This window comes from Pangasianodon hypophthalmus, chromosome 8 (assembly GCF_027358585.1).
Source record: "Pangasianodon hypophthalmus isolate fPanHyp1 chromosome 8, fPanHyp1.pri, whole genome shotgun sequence".
Taxonomy (NCBI): Eukaryota; Metazoa; Chordata; class Actinopteri; order Siluriformes; family Pangasiidae; genus Pangasianodon; species Pangasianodon hypophthalmus.
In genome coordinates this window covers 2,597,726-2,620,143 of record NC_069717.1, presented here as the reverse complement: position 1 = coordinate 2,620,143, position 22,418 = coordinate 2,597,726, and the positions used below count along the sequence as shown (strand labels likewise).

General features: G+C 39.1%; 1 protein-coding gene across 2 annotated transcripts; it reads left to right on the top strand.

The window, feature by feature from the left end:
* Positions 1-857: 857 nt before the first annotated feature.
* edem3 (ER degradation enhancer, mannosidase alpha-like 3) lies at positions 858-20,736 on the top strand. 2 transcript variants are annotated; one of them, XM_034306256.2, is made up of 21 exons: positions 858-2,047; positions 2,145-2,190; positions 3,052-3,152; positions 4,367-4,406; positions 4,495-4,607; positions 5,576-5,729; positions 6,740-6,874; positions 8,026-8,131; positions 8,220-8,317; positions 9,225-9,350; positions 10,535-10,618; positions 10,722-10,805; positions 12,141-12,265; positions 12,706-12,895; positions 13,942-14,087; positions 15,008-15,152; positions 15,644-15,835; positions 16,081-16,246; positions 17,114-17,299; positions 17,719-17,766; positions 18,903-20,736. In XM_034306256.2, exons 1-21 carry the CDS (start codon positions 1,956-1,958, stop codon positions 19,190-19,192), a joined length of 2,667 nt encoding a protein of 888 aa, XP_034162147.1. In that variant the 5' UTR covers positions 858-1,955; the 3' UTR covers positions 19,193-20,736. The 2 variants fall into 2 exon arrangements, with proteins under 2 accessions (XP_034162147.1, XP_034162148.1); XM_034306257.2 differs by lacking the exon at positions 17,719-17,766 and having other exon boundaries at positions 863-2,047.
* The last annotated feature ends 1,682 nt before the right edge of the window (positions 20,737-22,418 follow it).

Below are 22,418 nucleotides of genomic sequence, written 5' to 3'. Positions count from 1 at the left end.
ACGGAAAACTAATGTTTGGAATCTAAAATGTTTTTGTACTGAATCAGTAATGTAGGAGTCATAAAGTCATAAAAATCTATAACAAAGTTTGTACTAAAAAAAAATAGGGTGCCTAAGACTTTTGCACAGTACTGTGTGTGCATATCCGGTTTTTCTCATTGATAGCAACAAATGTGGTACACTCATTAAGAGCAATCAGGAAAAAAATTCTTATTAATTCTAGCCAAAAAAAAATTTTATACGTAAATGTACATTCGTAAAATCCCCACCAAACTTTACTGTTTTCCTCAAAGCATTGTCTTTTTTTCTATCATTCCTTAAAAGTTACGGAAAGTAAACATACACTGGCATGAGTTGTTTAACTTCCTTACTTTATGTAATGTGATATGACCCCTATGTTTATTATATATTATTATATGTATTATTTTAATTATTCATTGTATTTACTTGTACTTGTTTTATTTATGTATTTTTATTTATTGTGTATTTTATCTCATATTTGTTTGACTAATAACTCACTTTGACTAAATTGATATGCAGAGCTTTATCTGTTGTATAAATGTTGCATAAATGTGAAATTGTTCCAGTTAAAAAAAAAAAAAAAAAAAGCTTCACAAACCAGGCAAATTTATAATAAACTTATGAAAATAAAATAAATGAATAAAATAAAAATAAATAAATAAATAGTTTTCTTTAGGGGCCTTTAAAAATATTATTTAAAAAATATTAACATCATTCTATTTCTTATGCAGTATGTTAACTCGGTTTCTAAAATAATTCAGTTACAAAATAATTTATTTATTTTATTTTTTTTTAAGAAATCTACTTCCGACAACAGTGTGATGACGTAGCTCGGGCCGCGTGTTACCCGGATGCGGATGTTGACGACTGCATGAAAGAGCTCAGAAGAAACCAGCATCCGGTTATTAGCGGCTTGTCAAAGCGAATGACAGCGTCCTGGTTTAATTTATTTCCGTGGAGCGAAACCACCGAAAGAAAGACGGATTGTGCACTTCAGGAGACGTATTTTGATCAGAATGGACTCTTTAAATCACGGCTAATTTCGGCTAGCTTTAAAAAAAAAAAATCTGGCTGAAAACAACAGCTGGATAAAAACAAGCAGGACCGATCTGTCATCCTCAGGGCAGCGTTAACTGGCGCGACAAAAGGATGTTAGTGACAGTTTCTCAGCTGTAGATTTGTATTTTTACTCATCAAGGTGTCCTTTTTTAATTTATACATCTGTCTGCATTGTTTTTATGACGTTAAAATGGAAGAAGGATGTGTTTTTGGTGTTGTATATACACCACAAACATACAAAAGTAGTTAATAAATCACTACAGTGTATTTCCTTGAGATTAGTTTTATTCAGTGCTGGACTGTAAGTGAACAAAGCCTCAAAAAAGTAAGGTAAAGGTGTTCTTTTTTTTTTATTTTTGCTGATCTGCACCTGCTTTAAAGCAAACCACCAGGTGTATCCATGTTCAGTGTAGCTGTAGATGTGAGTTGTGTAGTTGTGTCACGGTGTAGTTTGTGTAGTTTGTGAGGAATAACCATGCCGGTGGATCAGGTGTGTTACAGTGGGTCTGGGTTTAGTCGCAGGTGACGCAGGCAGGCAGGTGTGCTCAATCTCACAGGTAAGGGTTTCAGTTAAACAAGATCATGTTTACTTTCTTGATCATCTGATTCAAATTCGTTTTAAATATTCCAAAGTGTAAAAAAAAAAAAAAAAAAAAAAAGTGAAGGACGAAGCAGAAATCGTGGAACGCTGACAGGTGAAGGTTTTGAGGATTGAAGAGTCAGATCCGTGGGATTATTATATTTATTCACGTTTATTTATTTACGGTGCTAAACGTTTGTAAAAGCACTGAGTGAGCAGTCATGAGTCCAAGCCTGCTGTCGTGACTCTATAGTGTATTAAAGTTAATAAAGGGGTTTAGACGCTTCATTGGGCGATGATGTCACCTGTTTTCGTGCTGCTGCTCCTGCTCGGGTTCTCCGTCCAACTCTCGCAAAGCATGAGCAGAGAGGAGAAGCACAAGCTGAGGTATGCGCTCGATATTAAAATGCCATTTTTATTGTAAAGTAAGGTGTGTGTGTGTGTGTGTGTGTGTGTGCACTAATCCGGCTGTGTTTCCTTACAGAAATCAGGTGGTGGAGATGTTCGACCACGCTTATCAGAATTACATGGTACGTCATCTACGTCATGGTTTCGCCTCATTCTCAGGATGGAAGATTATCGAATGTTAAGATAATTAAATATTAATCACATGACCTGCTTGAAAAAGGACAGCCTCTGCGGAAACAGAGATGTTTGTGCGCGTCCAGGAACTCCAGCACAGGAACTGAAAGGGTTAACGTACAGACGATGAGTAGATACAGCCCTTCGTCTGTTCTCCTGAAGAAATGTTTAGTTAATTGGATGTGTGGTTTGGGACACGACCGCAGCGGGCTCACGACGATGAGACATTTTAATGATGTTTGTATAGAACGTGTCTTCGCTGGGCTGAAAAATAGGACGACGGAGCGACAGACAGGAAAGTAGGAAAGGAAGAGGGGAAAATAGACAGAAAGAAATACAGAAAGGGAAGGAAAAGAAGAAGAAAAATATAGACAGAGTGAGAAAAGCAGAAGCAAGGAAGGAAGGAGATAAAGAAGGACAGAAAGAATGAAAGAAAGAAAGAAACGACAGACAGAAACGACAGACAGAAACGAAAGATGGAAGGAAGGAAGACATGTAGGACTGAAATGAAAAATAAACAGGAAGATTGAAATATAGAATTGTAAAAAAAAAAAAAAAAAAAAAAAGGAGTTAAGAACAAGAGGATGGGTGGAGAAGAAAAGATAGAAAAGATGATGGACAGAATAATGTGAAAGATTCTGATTGAAAATCTCTGTAGTATTTTTCTGAAGTGTGTTTCTAAAAAAATGCCTGTGAGTGTTTTTGTGTTTTTGAGCATTTTCTGTGCTGACTCATTAGCTCTCTCCCCCTCTCCCCCTCTCTCTCTCTCTCTCTCTCTCTCTCTCTCTCTCTCTCTCTCCCTCTCTCAGGACCATGCCTACCCAGCAGATGAGCTGATGCCTTTGACATGTCGAGGTCGTGTACGAGGTCAGGAGCCCAGCCGAGGGGACGTAGACGATGCTCTAGGAAAGTAAGTCTGATAAACACACACACACACACACGCACACACACACACACATATACTGACTTCAGCACCAGCTGCAGCCTGCTTTACCTCAGAGCAGTGTGTGTGTGTGTGTGTGTGTGTGTGTGTGTGTGTGTGTGTGTCGAGCAGCAGCTCAGCTCATCTCCATTTGTGGGAATTAAAGTCGATTCCTTAATTAGTCCTGAAATTTTAAACATTGTCTGATCATAAGGCTGTCACACTCGAGATAGAGAGATATATATATATATATATATATATATATATATATCTGCATAAAAAATAACTAAAATACATGCAGTATATTATTATAATCTCAGAAATACTCAGAAAGCTTGAGTTTCCTGACGTTGGGCCTCATTTATCACTCTGGAATGAAATGAAATGAAATGATTCGTAAATTGTTCACAGGAGCTTTTGCACATGTAATGCTGCGTTCATGAAAATCCAGTCAGTTCGGAAAAGCGTTCATATCGTACGTCTGTCTCCTGAGTTTGTGCGAATTTACGTGAAAGGTGACTCACTAACGTGAACCTCGATTGTTCAGCTTCAGTGATGAGTCACTGTGATTTTATATACGCATCACTCTGACACGTTTTTAATTTCAGTTACACATCAGTTTAATGAACATTTCATGAATCTCAGTCACTCGAAAGAAAGCGATTCCTGTAAATAAGCAAAAATAAGACAAGCTGTTTCATTAGGACAAAAGTAATGGCTCCCTGTGAGAGGAGAAGGAGGAGTTAGTGTGTATGTGGTAGCTGACACGCTGCAGTGGCTGAGCTGCATTACTAGAAGATTGAGCGCAGGACGCAATTAGGAGGCGCTCTTTCACCGTTTAGTCGCCGGTTTGTCATTTTCAGGTCAGTCAGCTTTGCCTTTTATGGAGTTTTGTGGACATGGCTGAGTTTATGGCTGCTTGGCATTTATTAAACATCACCATACACACGTGAGGTTGAAGAAAATGGGTGTTACTGAAACTTTTATAAGTTTTGTGGGAATTTTTTTTCAGTTTGGTGAAAATATTTACACACAGCTTTACCAAACGATGATGATAAATCGAGCCCATTGATGAAAATAGTTTATAGTATCAAAAATAGTTTGATATAGAAAATAGTATCAAAATAGTTTCATAGTCTGAGCCCAGTGCTCCAGAATGTTCTTCACTGTGTGTGTGTGTGTGTGTGTGTGTGTGTTTACAGGTTTTCTCTCACCCTCATCGACACGCTGGACACTCTTGCGGTGAGTTACACTCTAACACGTGTGTTTTAACGCTCAAGCCAAACACTCCGCTGTGTGTTCATGCTGTTTCTCTTCCTGATGTGTCCAGCTGTTGAATAAGAGCAAGGAGTTTGAGGAAGCGGTGAAGCGGGTGGTGAAGGACGTACGACTGGACAATGACATCGTCGTGTCTGTGTTCGAGACCAACATCCGAGTGCTGGGGTGAGCACGCTGATACTCATGTTACCGAACACCTAGCAGTGTGTATCTCTCCTTCTGAGACGAGAAACATTTAAACCAACCAGCAGTCCAGCGCAAGAACACTTACAGATTTACAGCTTCCTTTCTTTCTGCTTTTTCTCCTCCACCCATCCTTCCATCCATACCTCCAGTTAAGTCCTTTCTTTCTGCTGGCTTTCATTCTTCCTGTTGATTCGATTCTACCTTCCTTTCAGTCCTCCACTTCTTTCTTCTTTTTTTTTCCTTTTTGTCCTATTTTTTTCTGTCTGTTTTTCTCTTCTTCTCTTTTATACTTTCTGCCTCTCTGTTCTGTCTGTTCTTTCATCCTGTTTGTCTTTCAGTCTGTCTGCTCTTTCTTCCTTTCTTTCTTACTTACTTTCTTACTATTTCTTTCCAGTTATCTGTCTGTTATTTCTTTTGACATAGTATGATGTAATACAGAGTAAGTCTTTTATTAGACCTGACAGGTACAGAGGCCACACCTCCTTCACTGGTTAATGGAGTTATGCATAATTGCACTTGCTGACTGTCACTGAAGGCGCTCTCTCTTTCTCTTTCTCTTTCTCTCTCACGCACACACACACGCACGCACGCACACACACACACACACACACACACACACACACACACTTTTATGCAGGAATGTAACATCAATTAATGTGTGTTCCATTTGTTTAACGTCACACTGTGTGACGTAAAACAAATTGAACAGAACATTTATGGCAAGAACATTTATGGCAAGGGTGTGTGTGTGTGTGTGTGTGTGTGTGGGTGCGTGTGTGTGTGTAAAAGTTCAGTGTGCATGACCGAGAACATGATCATTCTGTAGAGCAGTGTCCAATAATGTTGCAGTTAAAAGAGGCTTAGGTTTCTTTCAGTAATAATTGTTTTAGTGTGTGTGTGTGTGTGTGTGTGTGTGTGTGTGTGTGTGTGTGTGTGTGTGTGTGTAGAGGGCTGCTGGGAGGTCACTCCATGGCAGTGATGTGGAAAGAGAGAGGACAGAACATGCAGTGGTATCAGGATGAGCTCCTGCACATGGCTAAAGATCTGGGACTGAGACTCCTGCCTGCCTTCAACACCAGCAGCGGCCTGCCTTACCCCCGAGTGTGTATACACACACACACACACACACACACGTGCGCGCGCGCACACACACATACACACTCACTGACCCTGAGGTGGATGTGCAGAGACACAGTGTTTTTCTCGAGTTGGTTGAATAATCACATTATTCGCATGACTGAGCTCCGTTCAGCTACCATGAAATTTCTGTCTCAGCCTCACTACTCCTTCCTCTTACACTGTCTCAGGAACTCTCTGCACAAGTAAGAATAAAACACTCCGTCTCATGCTGTGATAGGAAAATAATCAACGATGGGGTGGTGTGATGCCAGCTAGTATGAAGTTACTGTTATCACCCTGAAGATGATTATTTTCCAATAACAGCACATCCTGAAGTGTTTTATTCCTCTCAAACTGCAGCAATCTCCCAACAATTGCACATTTTATTTATTAAGGAATGACAAGTCACACTTTTTATCCATTTATAGGTACATGTTGTGGAACGTTCACAATACAAGTTACATTATAGCAGCTATAAACAGTCTTTCCCTCACCAACCTCTCTTTTTTTCTCTATCTAGAAGTTAATAAGACAAAAAAAAGATACAAAACGACGTGAAACCGCAAAACGTAAACTTTTTCAACACCTTCTGACCAATCAGATTTGAGAATTCAGCAGCACTGTGTTATATGTATACTGTATAACATGTAACTCCTTTATACACCCTGTTTATAAATAAGATTTTTTTTGTGTTTAATTGGTGGCTGATGTTTGCTTTTGCAAGTTTAGCAGTTTTAACCACAGTGTTTAAAAGCAAAATTTATAAAAACTCACTTAAAAGGATAGTTCGCTTCAACTGTTGGCAGACATGTTTGTATCTTTCTTATTGTCTCTTTTCCAAAAACATGGCTGATTTACTACATTGAAGAGATTTTTTTTATATGACAGGTTTTTCAATAAGAGCAGCTTTCACTGTGTAGCTGATATTAATTCTGCTAATTGTACTAACGAGGCCCTGTATTTATTACTGAGCATTAATGTTGTCCTATTAGATCAACCTGCGTCACGGGGTTCAGGGTCCTGAGACTCGGACAGGCACTGAGACGGACACCTGCACTGCCTGCGCAGGCACCATCATCCTGGAGTTCGCCGCACTGAGCCGCTTCACTGGAGACCCCACATTCGAGGTAGAGAAAACATCAAAATACCGTTAACCGTTTTGTTTCATGAACCGTAATAGTTAAATATGTTAAAAAGGAAGGTTTTTCAAAATTAAGGGTCACATGAAGCCCAATATTTAAAGTAAAAATAAATCAGGTTTGGTCAAATATATTTGAGATGTATGTTTTTATATACATTGTTTGAGAGCAGACCATGTAATTGTGGTTTAAAAAAAAACAAAAACCTTTTAGTAAAGTTGTGTGTAAATGTTTGAAATAAACAAAACCAAACTCAAATTTTCCGACGGATTTGCAAAAGTCGATCACCCGTAAAGTGCAAAGTGAGTTTCCGACACACTCGTTTGCATTTAGTGACTCATAGCGCATAGAGGGGTGGAACCACAAAGTGACTACTAACTAGTGAAAGAAAAGGCAGAAGCGGAAGTTATTTTGACTCACTTCTATAACAATAAAAACATTTAGCAGTCTAACAGCACCTGAAAAGATCACAATCTAGAGACTAATTACAGTAATTAATTAATGAATTAATGAGCAGACAAGAAGAATATATCTACTCTATACCCATGTAACCATGCGCACCAAGCACGTCCCACAGGGAAACTGCTATTTTAAAATGGCTTTAAGTGTTTTGGATGAATTTCTAGAAGTGTTGCACAGCGTTAAAAGAACTGAGCCGATTTACAAACCAGTTTTAATGCTCTGAAGAAAAAAAATCATACCTAAACATTTTTTTCCCCTCATAAGCTTGAGCTTAATTTCTCCATCAGCTGGGGTATTTATTTACGGTTTAGGGCAACGTGTCCTCCGTTTACAACACCAGCATTTCCTTCGAATGATTTGTTTTATTTGTGTTCATTTATGGATTTGTTTCTTTATTTTTCATATTCTTTAATTAACGGCAATAATTTCTGAATAAATCTGTTCATATCCAGTTTGATAAACAAAGCGTATTAATAGGATAATAAAATATATTTGATTAAACATTTTTATAAATGAGACACATATGATTTAATGAACTTGACTTACATAGTGGCATTTAGTAAATAATATTTGGTAAAAATGTTAGATAAAAGTGAGGCAGATTTTACATCATGAAATCCCAACATGCGTATTTAATGGTGCTAAAGATGTTAATGTGTTGTATTTGTAATGTCCAGGCCCATGCGCGGAGAGCTCTCGACTTCCTGTGGGAAAAGAGACAGAGAAACAGCAACCTAGTGGGAACGACCATCAACATCCACTCGGGGGAGTGGGTGCGCAGAGGTGGGCGAACCTGCTATGGACTGTACATTTATTCAGAGAAACCCTGATGGATTTTCGTTACATATTTCTGTATTCGTTGTCGTTGTAGACAGCGGTGTAGGAGCTGGGATTGACTCGTATTACGAGTACCTGCTGAAGGCTTACGTTCTGCTGGGAGACGATCAGTTACTTCAGCGCTTTAATATAGTGAGCTTTCCTCACCACACACACACACACACATGCACACACACACTCTTTTCCATTGTTATTGAGGTATTAGAATCAGATCTTATTCTCTTGGTTAAACGTGTGCTTTTATACTCTACACATTTTTATGGAAAATGGATTGACCTACTGAAATCTCTGAAATTAAATTAAATTACCTATTAAATACAACGATTTCTATACATTTTTGTAATCTGAAGAGAGATTAAACAAACCACAGAACAAATCTTTAGTGAACAGCATGTCCAAAAATGTTTTATTCCTCTCATACCACAGCAGTTTATTAAAGAACGACATGTCATACTTTTTATTTGTTTAAAGTTATGTCGTAGAACCTCCTCAAAACGACTTCATTTCTGTTATTGTGTATGTTTTAGTAGCTATAAATCACTTCCTCTTGAAGTCAAAGAGAAAAAAATGCAGCTGAAAAAGTGCAAATGCCTCCGTTCCTACAAAAACTCCTTCCCCAAGTGTTTTAACTGGGAGAAATAAAGTGACTGGGTTTCTGAAGGATTAGTTCTGAATGTTTAAATTGAGGTTTTAATAATTTTGACGTATTTATAGTTTGTAATTACAATTAAAATTTAGTTTTATAAAAAGAGATATTTTATGAGACTAATTGCCCAATAAGATTAATTACATTTACAGTCAACCACCTGCGTACATTATTAGTAGGTACATTGCATTTCTGGTGAATTTCTGGTTGCAAAAAAAAATTGCAAGGTGGTGAAAGATTGGATTTGCAGATATTTACTTTCACTTTCTTTATATATTCCCTGGACTAGACCTTCTGTGTTACAGAAACATGATCCCTAGCCTATTTCCTTGTGTTTTTGTGATGTGGAATAAGAGCAGAGCTTCCTTTGTTCTCTGCCTGTGTGTGTTTCAGCACTACGCGTCTATAATGAAGTACATCAGCCAGCCTCCTCTGCTGCTGGACGTACACATCCACAAACCCCTGCTGCCCGCACGCACCTGGATGGACTCGCTGCTCGCGTTCTTCCCCGGCCTGCAGGTCAGACGCATCTCCTGTACACAAGACCTTAATCTGAGGAGAGAAAAAAATACCATCACCCCTGAGACCTTTCAGTACCATCCGTTACATCATGCCTGATGTAGTGGCATGACCTTTGCTCTCTTTAAAAGTGCCTATGGATGTAATTCAGAAGTGTCCTGATTTTATCAATGATTTACAGATTTACAGAAGGTCCACCGTTAGAGGGTCATGAACCACAGTGAACCCTCAGAGTGTTCATGGGATTTGGAAGTTAACAATTAAAAAGGGTTGGGTAGAAAACTGTTTTTCGAGAAGGTTAGAATATATAAATGATGAACAGACAAGAGGATAGATAAGTGGAGGAATGGGTTGAGGAGTAGAAAGGTGGGAAGCTACCAAGGACTGGAGCAACTCTACACCACAGGGTTTATTTTTTTTTAAAACGCAGGACTACTTTTTGGAGTGCTAGAACCATTAACCATCCAAAGAACCCTTGAGGAACCCTTTTTTTCTAAGTCTGTATGTACTGTGCTGTGGAAAACGTATTTGCCCCCTCTTGATTTCCTCAATTTTTGCAAATTTGTCACAATAAAAAGTTTCACATCTTCATATAAAATGCAATATTAGGCAAGGAGAACATGAGGAAACACGAAATACAGTTTTGTGTAAACAACAGCAACCAAATGTTTCTGATGACCATAGAGCAGTCTTTCACGCTGCTTTGAAGGAATTCTGGCCCATGCTTATTTGCAAGAATTGCTTTAGTTCATCCACATCGAAGGGCTTTCGAGCATGTAAGCACCTGCTATGGCATCTCAGTAGGGTTCAAGTCAGGACTTTGACTAGGTCACACCAAAACTTTAATTTTATTTCTTTTGAACCCCTCAAAGGTGGACTTGCTCTCATGCTTCAGATCGTTGTCTGGTTGCAGGGCTGTCAGTAATCACGCCTGAGTGTGTCACATTTAATTGAACCCAATTCTCAGTTAGGGGGCAATTACTTTTTTCCCCACACAGGGCCAGCTGATCTTGAGTAACCTTTCCCGCAGTAAATGAAATGATCGTTTAAAAGCTATATTTTATATCTTGTGTTGTCTTTGTCTTATATTAAATTGACGTATGCAATAATAAAAGAAATTGGGAAGAGAGCAAATACATTTTCATGTCACTGCAAACATTTTTTCTGTAATTGCACTCTCTTAGGTGCTAAAAGGAGACATCCGTCCGGCTATAGAAACCCACGAAATGCTGTATCAGGTCACCAAGAAACACAACTTCCTACCTGAGGTAGGTTCCTCTTTCTTGGAGCAACCGTTTGAGTGTATCTTAAGTTATGTCGCTTAAATTTCCTCTTCTATCTCTCTCTTTGTTCCTTTTCTCCCTCCATCAGGCCTTCACTACAGATTTCAGGGTTCACTGGGCGCAGCATCCGCTGAGACCCGAGTTTGCAGAGAGCACCTACTTTCTTTACAAGGTGTGTGTGTGTTCTTTTTTTTTTTTTTTAAACAACAGGTTACAGCGTGTTTTCTCCAGCTCCACCCTGAGTACTGTTATTATGTCCTAGAACAGCACCGACGTTATCTCTCACACTATTTGCACTATCGGTGGCATATTTGCGCTTTAGGGTGTTGACTAGCTTTTTGAGTTTCCTCGTGTGTTTGTACAGTAAAGTTCATAATGATAACGCGTTCTCTGGTTCGAACTCCTGCTGAACAGGCTCTAGTTCCTCTTTACTTTACCAAGTACTGATGGTTTGTTGACCAAACTAGTCTTTAGTGGATTAGAATTCTGCGGATCCGGCGTTTTAACATTTTGTTTAACATTTAATTTTGTTTTGAGGCTTAATGCTTCAAGCCGGCGTTATATTATAGGTCTATATTTCTTAATATTTTCAAATAAAATTTTTATGATGAGTAAAACTAAGACTGCAGGTAAGTCCCATTAATTAAGTGGATCACTAAATAAACATTAACACACTAAAATTGTGTGTGTCTCTATGTTCATCTAGGGTTTCTCATGTTTCAGCGCAATGATATTTTAATTATAACAATTTCATATACATAACATTTTCATATTTCTATAATAAATACATTTTTTATTATTAAATGTGTACTTAATAATTTATACATTTATACACTGAATACAATAAACAACTACCATTATTGTTATTACTAATGAGTGAAAATTAATCGATTGATTAACTGATTAATGATCATTATTGTATGTAAACCAATAAGTAAATAAATAAAATAAGTAAAGTAAATAAAACCTGGAATGCTTATAAAAAAAATGGAAATCTTGTAATTTAATGCACCAAAAAAATCTGAACTTTACCTTTGTTTATTTATTTATTTATTTATTTATTTAAAAATGTCTTCCTTGTTCCTATTCTTTCCCTCTCTTCTACTCTCTCCCTCTCATAGGAGTGGCTTTAATAGTCCATGAAATATGTAACTATATTGTTAACAAAGTGCAAAGGTGGGATGGTGGCAAGATTTAAAAAAAAAAAGGTGGAGGATTAAAAAAAAAAGAAGGAGGTTAAAACGAATTAGTTAGCTGTAACTTAAGATAATGAATTAATTACAGTGTTTACAGAAATTGCAAATATGATTTAAATATAATTCATTGCCCAGATGTATAATTATTTGTATAATTTCTGACACACTGCGAGAGGAGTGTCCAGACTGCACAATCCACAAGGCCGTAAAACCAACCTTGTTATTTCTCTGCCGTTTATATAAATGTCCTTATTTGTTTATTGTTGCCGTCTACTGTCCCTAAACGCTTCCTGATGTGCTATCTCTCCCAGGCCACCAGGGACCCGTATTATCTGGAGGTGGGACGCACTGTTCTGGAAAACCTGAACCGCTTCGCTCGTGTCCCCTGTGGCTTCGCCGCCATGAAGGACGTGAGGACAGGAAGCCATGAGGACCGGTGAGACACACAGTACAGATTTATCCCAGCATGATTTTTGCTGATGGTTTGGTTTTTTTTTTGTAGCCAGTGATAGCTGAAGATCTGTCCTAATGACCAGGTGGTTGTGGGGTCAAATCCCACACCTGCTGATCTGCCACTGCAGGGCTGCTGAGTCAAATACGAGACTCAGGTTTTATGCTTGTAGTAAAAGATTATTGTAAAAGCTGCTCAGATAATCACACACACTCGCATACTATTACTGTGTTATCTTGTGTTTGGTACATTATGTGTCACATGACCTATGACACATTATTTTAGTTTTCCAGGTATTTAGACTAAACAGAGTTGATGTAGAAGGTCAGGAGGCACTTCAGAATTGAAAACGCAGACGTATTACAGATTAAATTTGTGTTCAAGTGAACTGAAAGGACGTTGCGGCGTGCTCGTTTGTCTTTCAGCATGGACTCGTTTTTCCTGGCCGAGATGTTTAAGTACCTGTTCCTGCTGTTTGCTGAAGAGGAGGATTTACCCTTCGACGTGGAGGACTACGTCTTCACCACAGAGGCTCACCTGCTCCCATTGTCGCTCTCCATCGCTCCTCGCTCACACCCGCCCCCTGCAGGCAACTCCACAGTACTGCATGCTGCGGTACGGCACACTACAGTCCATTACAGTACTTAAACCTCCTGGGATGATGATTATCACTAAATTAATGCTGGGGTTTATTTGATTTAAATATAAATACACAGATATGTTTCAGAAAGACGCAGATTTACAGTAGGATAATCATATAACCCAGTATCAGTATCATTTTTAACACATCACAGTATTTATATTTTTTAAAATTGGTCTTAGCTGTAATAGAAATTTGGTTTTCCTTTTTTTTTTTTTTTTTTTTTTTTTTGCTTGGTATGTTTAATTTCTTTTAATTTAATGGATTAAAACTGTTTAAAATCTCGTTGCATATTCACTCAACGTTCCATGTTTTCATCGACGTTGGTGTCTGGCTTGATTTTGATTGGTGGGGCGCAGGGGGTGGGCGATATGACAAAAATGATCATACCACAATCCTTGAAGATGTTTACAATAAACAATAAACAAGTATGTATCACAACATATAGAGGTTAGCTAACAAACCTACAAAACAAGAGTGTTGCATTAAAAAAAAAAAAAAAGCAAGGTTTTGTAAATCTAGTCTAAAAAAATTATTATTAATTTTAAAGATTCAGTCTAACATCAAATCAGCTGCCTATAATTAGATTTTGTATTTGTACAAAAAAAAGCGTACTAAATGTTAAATTAAATGTTATGCAGACAGCATGTGAAAATTTCTCTTTTATTATTAACATTTCCTTTAGATTTTTGGAATTATGTAATATTTTTATTAGAAAGATTTTTTTCTGTATTTGAGATTTACACACAGAGTTGCCTCGGACATTTCAGTGTTCCTTTTTGACATATAAAAAAGTCAATATCGATGTAAAACACATACCTCTTTGAACTGCCTTGATATTTAATAATATTATTATATAATTATATACATATTATTAGACAGCGACATATTCATGAGAATAATTGTCTCGGCTTTCTTTCTAGTGCACTGTATTTGCCCACTTTAATAATATCTTCTTTATTAATTTAATGTAATTTCTCTGTCTCTTAATTCCTCTCTTTCTTGCTTGCTTTTTAAACAGACACCGGTGGAGCTAGACGACTCTAACTTTGAATGGACCTGTCCCAATACCCGCCTCCTTTTCCCTGACCCCGCCTACCCACGGAACCTTCGGGAGCCAATCAGGAGTGCGGTGGACAAGAGTTGTCCCCGCCCCACACCCCCTCGGTAAGAATTCCTAAACGAATCATTTAGGAATAAGGTGGTTTTTGTGCAAACATGCTAACGTGATGAATGTGGTGGTGACTGGACCTGTATGAGTTTTACTTTCTTATATAAATAATAGAACACTTGGGGTTGTGCTGTTATAGGAAAACAATCAACAGTGGGATAATGTGATGTGATGAAGCAGAGTTACTGTTACCATCCAAAAGTTGATTATTTTCCTATAACAGCATGTCCCGAAGTATTTTATTCCTCTTATACCACAGCAACTAGCCAGCACTAACACTTTTTTTTGTTTATTATGTGATGCTTTTTATCAATTTATAGTTTAATGTTGTGAAACATCCACAAAATCTGTTATCACTTACGTTACAGCAGCTATAAACAGTCGTTTCCTCACCAGCATCTGTTTTTTTCCTCTCTCTTGAAGTTAAAAAGACCAAAAAAAAAAAAAACAACACAGAGTGTCATGTTACTGAGAAACTGCAACATGTAAACGCCTCTGTCCTGACGCTGGAGACTCCTTACATCTCCTTACAGAAAATTTCACCATATCAACAATTACACACCTTTTCTTTTTCTTTTTTTTTTTTTTTAAATCTGTTTGTGTTATGTGTAGCGTCCAATATGCAAGTCCCTTGTTTGCACTTAAACAAGCGCATTAATATAAACACAACTGTCAGAGCTGCAGTTATAGGAAAATAATCAACACCCTCTGTCCAGTAAGATTGGAGAATTCAGCAGCTCTGCTGTATAATATTCTATAAGGTCTCTGCTAAATTGAATCCTTAAACCTTTTCTTGTTGCTTTAGTAGCTTTTATATTAATCAGTCAGTAAGGATCGTGTAAGTCGAGTAGAATAAAGAAATGTCTCTTTATATAATAATAATAATAATTATTATTCCTCTTTCTCTGTATTTCAGAGAGCCAGGAGTGGGTCGTGCTCCGCTGAGAGCTCAGGACTTCATGGCTAATAATCCGGAGCACCTGGAGCTGCTGAAGAGGATGGGGGTCACGCTGATCCACCTGAAGGACGGCAGAGTTCAGCTCGTACAGCACGCCGCACAGGTATATCAGCAGATCCACCACTCTATCCACTGGAGATTCACTGTGTGATTTAGAAATGACACTTGTTCAGAAAGCTCTGCTTCTTAATAATACAGTTCAGTTGTTTTAGCTTAAACGGCACACACACACAGTTTTATAGTTTTATTCTCTAAAGTATGAAAAGTAAAAAATTTCTTCTTGCTTCCAGAAAAGCATTATTGCACGAGAAGGCAGAACAAAAGCCATTTGAACTCGCTTTGTAATAGTGAGCTAATGGAATGATTTTTTTGTGAGATTTAGCCCTCTGTGTATTATATTCAAGAGATTTATCAGATCCATTGTTTCATTGAAGTCCTTTTATTTATTTTTTTCTATAAATATGATCTCTGTTATAATATTACATGATTATTTTCACAGCATATGGCTTCATTCAGTTGAATAATTCCATATGCATGAAGTATTAATGTGTCTGTATAATGTCTATACGTGTGTGTGTGTGTGTGTGTGTGTAGGCGGTCAGCGCCGTAGCTGCTGAGGACGGCATGCGCTTCATGCAGGAGATGATGGAGCTCTCCAGCCAGCAGCAGAAAGAGCAGCTTCCCCCCCGCGCCGTACAGATCATCTCGCACCCCTTTTTCGGCAGAGTGGTACTGACCGCTGGACCTGCGCAGTTCGGAATGGACCTTTCTAAGAGCAACTTAGGGGTGAGTAGGTCCGAATGACTTCTTATTTAGAAAACTAATTTAGATCCAGAATTCAACACACTGTCGTATAATAAGTCTTTGGCTAACTTTCTCACTATCTATTCTCTTTTTATTGTCACTTTAGTAGCATTAACCACAACCATGACCACTAGAATTATTGTGCTTATCTCTCAGCCAAATGCAGGATTATTTTGAGAGGCACGTAATGAGAGTTCATCGACTCTTTTTCTCTCTCTTTTTCTCAGGTGCGTGGTTTCGTGACGGTGGCTGAGCCTTACTCCGGCTGCGCTGAATTGAGTAACGCTGAGATCGTGGCCGGCCGTATCGCTCTGCTGCAGAGGGGACAGTGCATGTTCGCCGAGAAAGCCAGAAACATTCAAAAGGCTGGAGCTATCGGAGGAATCGTCATCGGTGAGGCACACGGAGCATTCAGGCAAAAAAATGACACTCTCTTCTAATTATGGTGTACAGAAATAAATTAAGTATATAGTCCACATTTTCCAGTTTATAACAGACACTTGTGCAGAGTTCTCCAATAAAATCTCTTGTAACACCACTAGCTTGATTTTTAAACAAAATTGACTCTTTTAATCATGTGATAAAATCAAGCAATAAGCACAAGGGCATGCGCTACATTAATTCCATGAAGTTTAAGGATGTTCTTAGGTATGCTGCATAAAAAGCAATATAAAACGGTGACAAAGCAATGTGATACACAAATCCAGTGTTCAATAAATAATTCAATATATTATTAACAGAATTTGCTACAAACAATTCTTCAGCCATGCAGTATAGTTTCTTAACAGTAAGATTTGTTGGCTTAATCCTTAACAGGCTTAAAATTAGGGTAATCTATGGACAGAATGTTTTAAAACCTGGTTTAAATACAGAATTTCATTATTGGGATGCAGTCACAGGTGTGCGAATATCAAGGGTTTTAAAACGGTTTTGAACGCTGCTCAGCCAATCAGATTTTAAAAACCACATTTCCCAAACGATGAGTCAGATTTATTTCTGTAATGTGCGTATGCATAGGTTAAAATTGGTGTACTATATTTGTAACACAGAACTACAAACAAAAAGCTGACTGCAACATGAAGTGAAACTGTGTGCTTGACTAAAAAGAAAAAAAAACATCATATAACATTGGTTATTTTTTTAAATCATAGCAGATAGAATTAAAGCACAGGACAGATTTTTGACTCCTCCATGAGCTGATTGAGTGTGTGTTAGCGTAGGGAAAATCACTCAACTCGGCATTTCCACGCTTTCTCTCAGACGATAACGAGGGCAGCAGCAGCGACACGGCACCGCTCTTCCAGATGGCAGGAGACGGCCGGAGCACCGACGATGTCACTCTGCCGCTCCTCTTCCTGTTCCATAAGGAAGGGAACATCCTGCTGGAGGCCCTGAAGGAGCACAGGGAGGTGGAGGTGCTGCTCAGCGAGAAAGCACGAGACAGGGGTGAGTCGTGAGGAGATGTGCGTCCTCAAACAAGACTCGTTCACTTCAGAAATTAGATCACATATCTGATTTATGTTGTGTCTAATTATGCCCCTAAATCAGAACGTAGTCACGTTAAACCCACAGTTTTGCAGGATGAGTGTTTTGATGTGAAATATCATTTAAGTGAATCCTCCTAACTGACTCCAGTGGAAGGGAACAGTGTGTATTTTCTCTACTTTTAGTGTTCATGCTGAAAATTTTTACTTACAGACTAGACTCAATCTCTCTGTTTCTCTCCTATCTTTTTCACTCATTCTTTTGCTTTTACATTGAGCTTGTAACAGTTGCCTTTCTTCTGCTCTCTCTCTCTCTCTCTCTCTCTCTCTCTCTCTCTCTCTCTCTCTGCCTCTGCTTCCTCTCCTCTTGTGGATGAGCAGAAGCCATATTTAAGGGAAAAGCCCTGCCGGGCGCCCTATTGGATGGTAGTAAGTAATCTCCAGCTCTTCCTTCTTTTCCTCTTCATCCTCATCATGTACAGGGGTTTTCCGTCTCTGTTTTCTGATTGACTCACTGACTGAATGTTTGACTCACTGACTGTCTGACTCACAGAATGATTCACTGGCTGACTCATTGACTGACTCTCTCACTGGCTCACCAACTCACTGGCTCACCGTCTGACTGTCTGATTCACTCTCTGACTCACTGTCTGACTCTCTGACTGACTCACTGTCACACTTTTTGACAGGCTGATTGACTCACTGACTGAGCACTGACTCACCCAATGACTCACTTACTGATTCACCAATTCACTGACTAGCTCGGTAGCTCAGTCAGTATATCTGTTTGCGAATGAGTCACATTCGTTGACTCACAGAATGACTGACTCACAGAATGACTGACTGGTTCACTGACTGATTCACAGACTCACTGATTGACTCACTGGCTCAGTGTCTGACTCACCGACTGAATACCTCACTGACCGACTGATTTACTCAGCGACTCACTGTCTGACTGACTCACTGATTCACTCATTGATTCCCTGACTGACTATCTGACTGACTCACTGACTCACTTGCAGGATGTACAGTGTACACCTAAAACGAGAACAAGCAATCCATCACTAAACTAGCAAGGATCTCTGTTACCACTTTATTGTTTTCCGCTCATATTGCGACAAATTCCGTCTCTTGTGCTACAATCTTTCCCGCCTTCTGCACCACGATTGGCTGTTCTTACTCACTAGCAGTTTGCCGATTGGACAATTGAGAAACGAGATTGTGGAAAATAATGATTAATCTCCAGCAAAAAAAAAACTATTGTGGAATACGATTGGTGAAATGCTAACGCAGGTACGGCAGTACAGTGGCCAGTTGTCATGGTAACCAAGAAGGCTTAGCTAACTTCACCTGCTATGTTTGCATGTACTTTCATGTTTCTTGGGTTAGAGTACAGTAGAAAGCACAAATTAGCATTTTCATACTCCGATCTTCAAGAAATTGGTTTAAATTTTGCAAAACTTTGTGAACATTCCTGAATGTAATGTATTTTTGAACAATGTACATGTTGAACGAAGTCGATGTTGTGTTGATTGACAGCTCTCTGATCCCCTCTTTGCTCTCAGGTGGAGATGAAACGGAGGAAGGCGAGGAGGAGGGCTGCTGCGAGGAGGACCACGGTCATCCCGCCCCCTCGTCAACACCTGACCAATCACAATCCACCACTCAGGGCCAAGATATAGCGGGTGAGGAGACAGGAAAGCAGGAGGAGGGGCGTAGCAACGACGTACCTCTGACCGTGGAGGAGGAGCCTGCAGAAGACGAGGATCCTAACGACCAATCGGTGGACTCTTTAATGGCCGATTGGCAGGAGGACTTGGAGGCGTTTAAACAGATGGAGAACGATGAACTTTGACCTTGGACTCCAGGAACGGGTCACAGAACAGAGCCATAATTATTTAAAGAAAAAAAAAAAAAAGACACTTTGGGACACACCTGGTGTACAGGACAGAAGACGAAGGCGTCATTCTCAGGTGCTTTTTCAGGAGCAGAAATGCTCACCTGTGCAAACGTACAGTCTTTAACCTCCACCTGTAACCAAACTCAAGACCAAACTGTCTCGTCTCCTGTCTCGTCTCGTCTCGTCTTATTGTACGTCTTCCTTCTTCCAAATCCGTGTTTATTAATCCATGGGGTTGAGTGATGGACGTTAATTTGAAGTGATTTGCAGACTGATGGTTAATGAACGGGAGAGTTTACACAGCTGTTACGGTTATACGTGGAAAATCAGAAGATCGTACGAACTCTTTGGACTGATTCGACTGTATGTATATATGTATTTGATGTATGTTGGGTTTTTGTGTCTGTCATTTCTGGAACATCAACTTGAGAATCAACCTTTTAGTCCTGAGTTTTGCCTCTCGTCAAGCTTACCTGTAAAGGAACGGTTCATCGCAAAATTAAATTTACACGGCGTACTTGTCTGCGAATTCTGGTGACCATATATAACATTTGTTTCGATAAATTTGTACAAATTGGCACTAGATCCATGAATTAGCATGTGTACTAATATCCGAGTTATTCACTAATAATTTGCTGATGTGATTTAGAGCCTCTATAATCCAGAAATAAGCAAAATGTCACCGTGTAGCTGAATGTCGGAAACTCGTAGTGAGATTTTCTATCATTTTGACTTCTTGTTTAAAGGCGGTAGCAGAAAGCCTGAAGCCAAATTTGTAAACGCTGATTATTCTTATTATTGTGAAAACCTTTATCCGTGAAGATTTATTGTTTTTTATGGGGAAAAAATTCTATTCACATAGACTTCTATTACTTGTGAGCTACATCAGCCCTGCAAAACGAAAGAAGCAAACTAATCATATCTCGGTTTATCGATCACATTTATGCTGAGGTGAAACATGTTAAATTTCGGTGAACCGTTCCTCAAACACTCCGTGTAACTCTGCAGCTTGTGTGTGTGTCTGTGTGTGTGTGTGTGTGTGTGTGTGCGTGTGTGTGTGTGTGTGTTTTTGTCTATGTGGGAGCCAGTCAGAGAAAAGAGCAACTCCAGCTGTCGAGTCAGCTGCTAACTTGGGAAGAAGTATCTAAGGACCAGGGCCTGTGTTTGTCTTGAGCATTAATCAGCCCTCAGGTGTGTGTTTCCTGGAGAGTAAAAGGCACAAACTGAAAAGATATGCAACCTTTCTTTCGTTGCCAAACGTGGGCCCAAACACACCTTCATCCTCCAGGGGGCGCCATTTTCACACCCCTCACCGACTGAATAGAAGAGACTGAACAGAAGAGCCAGGAGCAAAGTACAGGACATCATAAACTGGATTTTTTAAAAAAATGACGGTTTCACACTTTTTAAATGAGACGATATGAAGAAATTTGTATGAAAAGGTGGAAATCCGTGCACTGTGTGCAATAAATGGTACAGGCATGTTTGATTTTAATGGACGTCTGTGTGTGTTGTCTGTTATTTTACTGACACACTAAAGGTGAAGCAGCTCAGAACATCAAGCAGGACATGAGCACTTTTTGGCAGCTTTATGACACACTTTATTGACTTTTATCTAGCACCCAGTTCTAGTTCGAGTTCATAAACAGTCCACATGTGAAACTAAAGCTGGTTTTCTGAGAAACGTTTAAGAGAACTTGCGTGAGTGGAAACGGTGGGAAAACTTGAGGGGGAAAAAAATCAGCCTCCTCTTGTTATGGAAATCCAAACAGTTCATAAATGTCTCAAAAACACTCTGTAGGTCAGGACAATAAAATGAATGACTGTGATTTTCATGCTTTATACTAACGACAGAATGATGAGGGTTAATGCTTAACCACAGATGATTAATTTATGGCCCTAAATAAAACTATTTGAAGGGGTAATGTTTTGGTTTGTAGTGGCACTTACACACGTTACCACTGCGGTACCACAGAGAATAAAATAAACGCATTCTTCTCTGTTCTGTTTTCACTGTTGATTTTTTTGAACAAGTCATGTCATGGCATCAAAAAGGGTAAATGAAATGAAGAATTTGTCTGTGAAAGTCTGGCCCAGTGAGCCTCCTTCAGCTAAATAATTTACATAAACACTTCATCCATCCATCCATTTTCTCTACCACTTATCCTACACAGGGTCGCGGGGAGCCTGGAGTGTATCCCAGGGGACTCGGAGCACAGGGCTTGGGACACCCAGAACGGCGTGCCAATCCATCCCAGGACACAATCACACACACTCACACACCCATTCACACACTACAGACAATTTGGAAATGCCGATCAGCCTACAACGCATGTCTCTGGACTGAGGGAGGAAACCGGAGTACGCAGAGGAAACCCCTGAAGCACAGGGAGAACATGCGAACTCCACACACACACCGTGAGCCGCACATAAACACATTTAATTGGATAAACCACAAGAGAGGATCTGCTACAGAATCCAAGCTCATGTTCAGAAAACTAGAGTCACTGAATGACAGCCAGGTTTTTTCCTTACACATTTATCATCTGTGCTGCAGTATTTTCTCACATGCTCACATCGGTTCGGTCTGCTGAAACGCTTTACTGCATCCGCATCATGATCCACCAGTTAACGACCTCTGGGCTTTTTAATCCATAAAAAAAAAGGAATATGATACAAAGCTTGAGCTTGTTCTATTAAACATACAGCAAAGTTGGATTGATACAATGTAGTTTTACACTGGACTTTATCTCTTACATAATAAACACCCTGATTACATTGTTTTTACATGTTACTTTGACATATTATTCTCAGATTTATTAATAAATGTTTAGACCAGTAGTTCTCAAAGTGCGGTCTGGAGACCCTTAGGGGTCCGTGAGTCCATTTCTTTTTTTTAATTTTGTTACAGCGGTGGAAATCATGACCCACCATTATGAAAATTATTATATTTATGATTGAATTATTCAGCCTTTTTGGTTGGTCTCTTGAATTCAGTGGGTTTAATCCAAACCTCAGCAACTCACAAACAATCAGCCTATAAATAATGTCCCCCTGGATCCTAATGTGGTCAGGAATAAAACTCTAGGGCTCCAATAAATGACCAAAATATTACCACATATTTGAATAATGAGCCTAATATTTCTACAGTTGGATTATAAATCTTTGCTGAAGGGATCAA